The 9,837-nt window shown below is 51.6% G+C and overlaps 1 protein-coding gene across 6 annotated transcripts in view; it reads left to right on the plus strand.

Moving 5' to 3' along the window:
- The window catches only part of ATG7 (autophagy related 7), a 235,602-nt gene extending 228,723 nt beyond the window's left edge, over positions 1–6,879 (plus strand). For all 6 annotated transcript variants that reach the window (XM_056804664.1, XM_056804663.1, XM_056804665.1 and 3 more), the window contains one exon: positions 5,354–6,879. Coding sequence is in view for 3 of the 6 variants with exons in the window: in XM_056804665.1 (XP_056660643.1) it covers positions 5,354–5,386 (33 nt within the window). In the remaining 3 variants the exon portion in view is untranslated. The remainder of the gene's footprint in view (positions 1–5,353) is intronic.
- The last annotated feature ends 2,958 nt before the right edge of the window (positions 6,880–9,837 follow it).

Consider the following 9,837-nt stretch of genomic DNA (forward strand, 5'->3'; position numbering starts at 1 on the left):
CCCTTTTCAACACCTCAGAGTTGTCTTGGTAGTCCAGTTTACCTTTGCTGACTCTCATCTGGAGAGGGAAGTTGATAACTGCCTCATAGTGAAGAGTGCTGGCCATCAGGAGACCTAGATTCTTCTCCTACCTCCACCAGGAATTCCCTGCATGACTTTCACAGTCCTCTCTGGGCCTCAGTTTCCCTGTCTGTAAAATGAGAAGTATTAACCAGGTGATACTTCTCAAAGTCACCGTTTGTATTCTAGGAAATTAGAACAATCCCTTTCAGGGGCATTTATGCTTTAAAACAGGATCCAGGTAAGGGCAGCAAAATGTGCTTAACCAAAGGAAGAAGTTTACCTTAATTTTTAAACAGTGAATTAAGCCCTTACTCTGTCCACAGCATCCTGTGAAATATTAGGGGATTGATATAAAGTTGGGTCTGGATCTGCCTCCTGGAGCACACAGTCTCGAAAAAGGGAGACACAACATAGATAGCTTTCATCTGCAATTGCTCAGGACAGACCTCTGAGAAGTACAAACAAGATGCCAAGCACTAAACTGGTAATGGGAGGGTTTCAGGCTTCAGTGCCAAGTCAGTGGGCAGGGGCTGTCCTGGTATCCTGTGAGTCACATCCTATAGGCTCCCTTCCTCTCCCTCCTTCTTACCGTGTTTGAGGAATAAATGAAGAGGCTCCGGGCAGCTGCCACAGAGGAACAGGGTATCTTGGGCTCGGCCCCAGTGCCCTCGAGCCACTGGCCCACCCCACATGCCATCCAGGCCACGGAGCCTGATGAGCATCAACCCATCTCAGAGGCAGGGAGTTTGGTGTCAGCCTGTCTTCGAGTGCAGTTACCCACATCTCTCACCTAATGGGCAGCCTCCCCAGCTGACTTTGGGGGACACCAGTACTTCTCCACCCTCCAGGCACAGTGGCCCAATCCAGGGTGCTACAGGCAGAGGTTCTTCAGTCTGTGCCTGTCACTCACACATATATCAGAGAAACAAACAAGGCCAGAGCTCCAAGGGACCCCAAGGGTCATTCAGATAGACTGGGAAGAACATTCGATTTAAAGTCAGAAGACTAGGCTTGAATCTTAGCTCTGCAAGTTGCCAAAATTCTGTATGCCTCAGTTTCCCCAATTTAAAGAAATGTCTGTTAAGCATTAGGCCACAGCAATGAAAAAATAATAGTCTTTCATTAACTTAAGCAGTCAAGTGTAATGGATAGAGTCCTAGACCTAGAGACAGGAAGACCTGAATTCAAATCCTGCTTCCTATCCTTACTAGCTATATGATCCTGGACAAGTCAGTCTCCATTTCCTCATGTGCAGAATGGAAATAATAATAGTACCTATGCCACAAGGCTTTGTGTGAGGATAAAAATGGGATGATAATGTACTTTTGCAAACATTAAAATAATATAAATGCTAACTATGTTTACGACAATAACAAGTATTATTATGAAGCTAATAAGGAGAACAAATGCAGAGATAAAATAATCCAAGTAATAGAGGCAAAAGAAATCTGGGCTAACTTCTATGAGAAATGTGAAGAGTGATTAGTCCGTGGAGGAGATGATATTTCGGACAAGGACAGACTTCAACAAATGGCCATTGAAAACGGGGAGGTGGCATCTTCCAAGGTTGAGGAATGATGTAGGGCAAAAGGCTGAGATGGAAAAGGGGCCTTGGAGAATGAGCCATCTTCTGACTAGAGCAGAGTCCTAGCAGCTCAGAGACCTGTAGTTTGGACCTCATTTGACAGCCAAAGATGGGGAGGCAGGAGAGAGGCACGACACAGGGGGGAGACTGTGGCCTGGGTCTTCTGCCTGGCTCGTTCCAGCAGACCCTCTGCTCTCCCCAGAGAATTCCTAACGGGCTATTTGCTCATGAGAGAAAAGACAGAAGTGGCAGGTAGTCTAGATCGAAAGAGAGATGTGCTTCATTCCTCTATTAAGATAGATTTGAAAGACCAGCCCAGGGGGTTGTGTTTACCTTGGCACAGCCTCAGTCCCTTACCCAAGGCAGCAAGGTGGAAATGCGTGTGCAAACAGACTGTTCCATTCACATTCATGCTATGTTGCAACCCATTCTCAGAATCCTGAAGAGCTGTATACGCAGTCAGTGAACAGACCTCCAGAGAATTGGGGACACAGTGAGGCCTGGAGGTTTCAGAGGTCCAGCAGGGCCGGGCTCAAATAACCAATCTCTCGGAGTGGAGGCATTGCAAATCCTAGTAAAAAGGTTCCCTTCGCTGCGCTCTTTGGCAGGGCTGTCCTTGGGTCAGTGGGCAGTCCTGCAGGATACGGGCACGGTGGTCAAGGTCTCTGCTGCTGACCGTGGGCCCTGCTCAGGCCAGGTTCCTCAGCTCTACTTTTTCAAGTTGGAAGGGCCCTTGCTGCTGTTGTTCGGTCGTGTCCAACCCTTCATGACTCCGTGGGGTTTTCTTAGCAAGGACACGAGAGTGGTTTGCCATTTCCTTTTCCAGTGGATCCAGGGGACTCCTTTTGGAAGAGCCCTCAGAGGTCATCTGCTTGAGCCTTCTCATTTCACACATATGGGCAGTGACATTCAGACAGGCAGTGACTCGCCTGAGGCTGGCAGAAGCCGAGATGGACCCCAGGCCTCTTGCCTCCAAATCCGGGGTGCTTTCCGCCACACAGACTGCCTCTCCCCTAATGGCTGTCTAAATGCAAGCCGTGGCTTCTCCTCTATAAAATGTGCGGGGCTTGACCTAGGGACTCACAAGGGCCTGTCCATCCAAAGGTCAGGAAACTGGGCATCACCGAGGGAACAGGCATTTCCTGTTGCCTGGACCTCTCAGGCAGTTCCAGTGGAGGCCAAGTTCTTTCAAGAGAGTGAGACCCCTCCAGGTCTTTGTTCTCCCACGTTCAGTTACTATGGCTGACCCCTTGTGCTCTGTTCATTTGGGCCAGGGCCCACGACAAGGTCTCCCTCCCCAACCCTGCAACGTTCCTCAGAACCACAGCTTCTCCAGGAAAGGGCCAGTTTGGGCTGGCTCTAGAGAAGGGGTTTTTTAACCTGCGCTCCACAGGCCCCACTCGTAGAAAGATTTGAGGAGCATCTGTAAGCTTACTGAACTCTAACGGACATTTACATTGCCTTTGACTATGAACTTTCAAAACCTGATTCTCAGGAGTCCCGAGACTTCATCACACTGCCCAAGGGGTCCACAGCACATATAAGGCACAGAACCCCTGGGCTCTGAGCAACCTCTGGGGCACGTCATTTACGACTACACTTCCTGGGGCTGCTCCAGATGGCTCCGGGCCAGTGCCGGGGACCTGCCTGGGACTCTCCCAGCCAAACCAAGAGCCCCTTTCAGATGGGGCTTGTTCCAGGTTACTGGAGGCACACTCCGAGGGAAACAGGAGAAAGAATCAAGGTTTGTCTGTCACCTAAAGACTCAAGACTGCTCAAGGCTCTTCCCACCTTGGTCCCCTAGAGGCTTTATTACCATAGGCATGCTTGACCCCAGTGACCATGGAGAAAGATGGAGGTCAGAAAGGAAATCTTTTATTTATTTTCTTTGGAGAGGTTCAAAGTTTTTAGGTTTTTTATATATTTTTACTTTTCAATGATTACACGATTCATGTTCTTTCCCTCCCCCCTCCTGGAGCGGACCAGCAATTCCACTGGGTTGTACATGTATCATTATTCATTCTATGTCCCTATCATTCATTTTTGTAACAGAGCAGTCTTTTAAAACCAAACCCCAAATCATGTATCCATATAAACAGGTGATAAATCAGATATTTTTCTTCTGCATTTCTACTCCCACAGTCCTCTCTCAGTGTGGATAGCACTCTTTTTGCTAAGTCCTTCAGGATTGTTCTGGCTCATTGCATGTCTGCTAGTAGAGAAGTTCATTACATTTGATTGCACCACAGTGTATCAGTCTCTGTATACAATGTTCTCCTGGTTCTGCTCCTCTCGCTCTGCATCACTTCCTGGAGGTTGTTCCAGTCTCCATGGAATTCCTCCACTTTATTATTCCTTTTAGCACAATAGTATTCCATCACCAACAGATACCACAATTTGCTCAGCCATTCCCCAATTGATGGGCATCCCCTCGTTTTACAATTTTTGGCCACCACAAAGAGCGCAGCTATGAATATTCTTGTACAAGTCTTTTTCCTTATTATCACTTTGGGGTACAGACCCAGCAGTGCTATGGCTGGATCAAAGGGCAGACAGTGTTTTAGCGCAAAAATTGCCCTCCAGAATGGTTGGATCAATTCACAATCCCACCAGCAATGCATCAGTGTCCCCACTTTGCTGCAACCCCTCCAGCATTCATTACTTTCCTTTGCTGACATGTTAGCCAATCTGCTAGGTGGGAGGAGTTGTATTGATTTGCATCTCTCTGATTATAAGAGATAAGTAGAGCACTTTTTCATGTGCTTATTAATAGCTTTGATTTCTTTATCTAAAAATTGCTTGCTTTAGTTTTGAAATGGAATATGATCCAGGGCAGCTCAGTGGCCCAATGGATAAAGTGCTAGGAGAAAGACCTGAGTTCAAATGTGGCCTCAGATACTGCCTGCCTTCAAGACCCTGAACAAGTCACTTCACCCTCATTGCCTAGTCCTTATCGCCCTTCTGCCTTAGGGCTGATACTAAAACAGAAAGGAAGCGTTTCCTCCAAATAAATAGACAATCCATCTGGACTCTCGGAGCCTTCATTCCAGTCTAGGATGCTCATAGTTCATTTTTATGTGACTCGATAGCTTACAAAGCACTTTCCTCCCAACAATAGGGAGTAAAGGCCATTAGATTGATACGGAGTGGTCGAGTCCCCCGTGACCAGAGCCTGGACAGGGAACTTGGCTCTCCGGCCTTCTGACCCCAGGGCCATTGTTCTGACCCCAGGGCCATTGTTCCTTCCTCGCACAGGAAGGTGCTGCATTCAGCCACATGTACTAAAGGGCCTCTTGGACAGAACATGAGCAGAGATGGAGAAATAGTGGTTCCAAGAAGGAAAAAAGTGCTGAGGCCGCAGAGTCAAGGAAGGCTGCCTAGGGGAGGAAGGGAGGGCATTCCAGACAGTGCCTGTGACGATCTGGGAAGCAGAAGGGGCAAAGTCCCGGACAGGAAGCAGGTAGCACGCAGTCACCTTCCCTCCCACACCCCCAGGACCTTCTTGGCTCCTATTTGGTTTAATTTCTTGCTCTTTTAGGATCTGCTTTGCTCCCCTTTTTATTTTTTTAAGTGAGACTGGATTTTTTTTTCCTTTAGATATCCAAAAATCCCATTTAGAATCCAAGACTTGCTTGTTGAATCGACTCAGAAGCCAGTGGTTTTCCCTAAGCTAAGTAACCCTTTGCTGCTGTCTTCTCCTTGCAGATCTGGGACATGAGTGACGATGACACCATCTGAAGCAGGGACCGACTCCTGGTGGCCTCCAGCCACCCAAAGTGTCCACTAGCCACCACCTCCCTGCCTGGCCTGCTTCTCCTCCAGCCCCAGCTGGTGTCTGCAGTCGATGCGCCCTCTGGGCCTCAAGCTAGACTGCGGCTCTGGGAGCACGGATTCTGCCCACCTCTGCGTCCTGACTTCCTCTGGAGACGAGGTTTTTGCAGACAAATGCTTGCTCCTTGTGTATCTTCTGCGCCGTGACTCATGGGTCACGCACATACCTGCTCCACGTAATAGGCAGTTTCCATTTTTCTCCTTCACTCTTCCCATCTGTCCTGGGCTGTTTTGCTTTGGAATTTCTGCGACGTACCGCTTTGATCCCCTCCCTCAAACTTCCCTTGGTCCTTCGCCTTGGGAAAAGTTGCTATCCAAAGTGCCGGGGATCCCCCGGGCGGGGAGAACCCGTTACTCTGCAGGAGCAAAACAGCCCTGGCCTATGGTCTGCCCGTCTCTGGTTTGCAGCATTAAGAAAAGGCCTGGACAGAAACAGAAATAGATCCCTTTGTGCATTGTGACCCCCTTCAAAGAATGCTGCCCCGCCCCCGCCTCATTCCTTCCCTTTAGCAAACGCGGGTGTCCGTGATGCCAGCTGGGAAGAGAATGTTCACACCATACTCTTGTTCCTTGTAGAAGACCGGGGGGAGGGTGGGGACCCCCCAAGCAGGCAAGGAGGTACAGAAGCCCACCCGCCTCCCTCTTCTCCTGGACCAGGAGTGCTAGTGTTCTCCCAGACCCCCTGGGTTTGGCGTACAGTGCCCAGAACCAGGCGATTGTGTTCCAGGAGACCAGGGGCCTTTCCCCGAGGGCCCTCGGAGCCCACCCTGGGCCAAAAGCACAGCAATAACACTTTTCCCCAATAGGGCCTTCTTGCCCCTCATCTCTGGCCATGTGTAAGGCACAGCACCCAATGCCCTAAGAGGGCAAGATGGGGACGGAAAGCCATTTCTGCCAGTATCTCGAGCTTGGCTCAGCGACAAGCTTGCCAACAGGGAGCCAGTTCCCCCGTGGGCAGTCCCAGACCGTGACCTGGCCTGCTCTCCTCTCCCTCCATTCCAAGGCAGTAAAGGCCAGACACAAACCTGTGGCATTCCATAGCACAGTCCTCACCAGCAAGCTCTGATCATAGCAAGCCCTCATCCCTCAGTTTCCTAATCTGTGAAATGAAGGGGCTGAGCTTGGCGAGCTAGTTCTAAAGTCCCGTCCAGCTCCAGCAGTCCTTGTGGCCAGTATAACCGGCCTTGGGCTTCTGGCCTGTGGGCAGGCTCACCCAGTGAGAGGGAAGCCCACGGACGTCAACTTCGGGTGCTTTCGTCCCCGAGCCCTGCTCCAGAGAAGCAACCTAGCCTGGCACTGGGTAAGGACGGGGCCTGGGGAGGGCAGGGCAGGGCACTGCCACCCCGTGCAATGAAAGCCATACGAAAGGGTGCAAATGGGGATTAAAGTGAGCTAGCAGAGCCCTGTGTGCTGGTTTCATTCATTGCTGGCCCAGCTGGCATTCTCGCCTCCTCGCTTCTCTCGGGGGCTGTGTGTTTCCAGGTATCCTTGCAGGCTTTGGGGACTCAACGGCCCAGATCCCGTCACCCCACGCCCGCCTCTCCCTTCCCAACCCAGCCAGCCGTCCACCTACCTTCCCCTTCTCTGGGGACATGGAGATGCTTCTCCCGTAGCTGGACTTGTTTCTCTCTAAAAACTCACTTCTTGATCAAGGTGGCTTCCTCAGAAGGATCGGACACCCCAGGGAGGCCTCCCCTTCTCGTAACATATTTGTGGGAAGACTGCATGTCCCCTGGGGTGATGCCCGTGAGCCCACTCCCCAAAGACCCAAGGCGGGGGGAAAGGGAAGCCTCCGACATGGGGGGGTCTCTGCTCAAAGGAGATCCTCGTCTGATGCCTTTTGAGGTGCTCAGCCACAAGAATGCTGCCCGTGGTGCCAGGGGGCCTCCTACCAAGGGATCAGGGTGGAACAAGTACAGGATGGGCTTTTCCTCCTGAAATTGTTTTCAAATGACAGCCGTCAGATTGCATCGCCGCCCTCGGCCAACAGTGAGGCAAATCCTTGGGGCCCCGGAAGCCCACCTGCACCTAGAATGACCTCTCCTACCTGCCCCAGCCAGCACTGTCAGGTAGCCTTGGAGCTTCCCTCAGCGGCACAGGGGACACTGGCCACAGGCATGACTGGGGTCAGGATGACGTCTTTCAGGACCGACTCAAGAAAGGAGGGAAAGACAAGCGCTTTTATCAGTGGGGCTGTCAGCTCGCCAGTGTTTGCCCAGCCCCGATGTCTCATCTGGCCTCCCATTCGCCCTAGGACATAGAGGCTCTCGTTATCCCCCGTCAGCCCCAGAGGAGGCGAGGCGGGCAGCAGTGACTTGCCCGGGCTGGCACAGGAAGTGTCTGAATCCCATCTCCAACAGTCTTCCCGACCCAAGCCCAGCATCTACCCCCTGCAGGACCCAGCTGCTGCCCCCCAGCATTCGCAACGCGAGGAGGGGAGCTGGGGTTTTCTTGTCTTTTGGTTTCCATAAAGCACCAGCCAGACGACTCCAGAAGAGGCATTAGCGTTTGCTGCTAACTGGCCGTTGATCCAGTACATATGCAGATGCCCTTTGTCCTCCATGTATTCCCATCCCAGGGCATCGGAGATCAGGGCATCCCAGGGGCACGGCACCTGGGTCAGGGGACCCACAGTCCTACGCCATCTTCCGGGCAATGTTTTGAATGACGATGGTGGTAGTGGTGGTGAAAAGCCCCAGAGGAAGCTTGGGTAACCCTGTGGCCCATTTGTGCCCTGCAAGATCTTGGATCTAGGCACGTAGGAAAAGGATTTTGTAAACACTGTAAAACAGAGAGGCAAAGGAAAGTCCTCTGAGGAGCAGCCAGTCAACAGAGAAGCCCAGCTAACCCAGAGAAGACAAAGGAATGTCACCCTCCTGCTAGGCTGGAGGCCCCAAGGGGGCCCACACCATCGGTGTCAAGAGCCCAGCCAGGCCGAAGCTCGGTGAATTGGCCCCTGGATGACCCAGCTCATCCTGCCCAGACTTGGTCCTCTGACTGCCATGGGCCAAATCAAGTATCAGGACATTATCAATGCTAGAAACGCCATCCTCAGGCTCATTTCTGTGGCCATCAGAGCATCGTCATTTCATTAAGAAACGATGTCTATTTTAGAAGTGTGGGGTGGCTCCGATGCTTCCTCACCTTCATTCTAGTGGGAAAGCCCCCTGTTGCCCCCTCATACCACCACCTTTCTCGGGCACCTCGAAAGAATTCTATTCCATACTCTCAACCCAAGGAATCTTGGACCCCTGGGATCTAAGGCAAACTCCTACCCTGCCGCGCTCATGAACTGGCTTGGGAGAATGGGGGGGTGGCGGGGGGGGGGGGGGGGAGTGGGCAGCCTTCAGGCCAAGGCACGAGGGACACCCAGTTGGGTGGCTGCTCTCATGGTTCAGACTCCAACTTATGTCAGTGTGGCTCCAATGCCACCAATATATTCTGGGGTTTTCACTTTTTTCTGATGGGCAGATCCAATTGGTAGGGTATTGGTTACTGCAAAGTGATGGCTGTATCAAAATTCTTTTTAGGAGGATTAAAAAGGTCAGGAGTGATGTAGGCTGCCATCAAATCTGGACCAACAATGCCCATTACCTGGGAAGTCATTGAGGGCGCCCCCTTGGCATGGTTGTACACCAGCCTGAGCCCTTTTGTATGGCATTCGTGGATCCATCACTTAGCCCAGTGCTTGACACATCCTAAGTGCTTAGTAAATAAATACCTTCCCCAGCTATTGGTCTATCCAAAGGCAGCACCACGCCTCCCTTCCAAGCCTTTGGTTGGAGCCATAAGAATAAGGTTTGCAGAGCCTGGGTGGGGACTAGGGAGTTCTTCAAGGTCTTCTCTATGTCATGGACCCCTCTGGCAGGCTGGTGAGGGCAACAATAAACCTCCAAAGAATGTTTTTAAATGCACAAAAGGGAAACCAATGCAATGGACACAGCTATCAAAACATTAAAAAACAATTAACAAAGCCAAGTTCCCAGACCCCAGGTTAGGCACCCCTACTTGAGCTAGAAGCTGCCATTTACATGGCACTTTTTAAGACTTACAAAAGCACCGTGCACTCTCCCAATGGACCGTCCCGTAGTCCCCTTGCTGGTACCGTGGCCTTGGGAGTCTACCTCCTGTGCGTGTTACAGTGTAATGGGTCCCGTCTCTGAAGGTCGGGGGGCGGGGGGGTGCCCTCTTTGGGAGGCAGAGCCTCTTTGTTTCATGGCAGCTGCCAACACAGGCCCAAGATTCTCAAGGGTGCCAGAGCCGTGTCCCCCCCCCATCCCCCAGGGCAGCCCGATCACCCCTCCTCCCTTCCCGTTCCCAGAAGTGACTTCAAGCAAGAAGAATCGGAAACGAGCGCA

Source organism: Monodelphis domestica, chromosome 7, assembly GCF_027887165.1.
Source record: "Monodelphis domestica isolate mMonDom1 chromosome 7, mMonDom1.pri, whole genome shotgun sequence".
In the NCBI taxonomy this organism is placed as follows: domain Eukaryota; kingdom Metazoa; phylum Chordata; class Mammalia; order Didelphimorphia; family Didelphidae; genus Monodelphis; species Monodelphis domestica.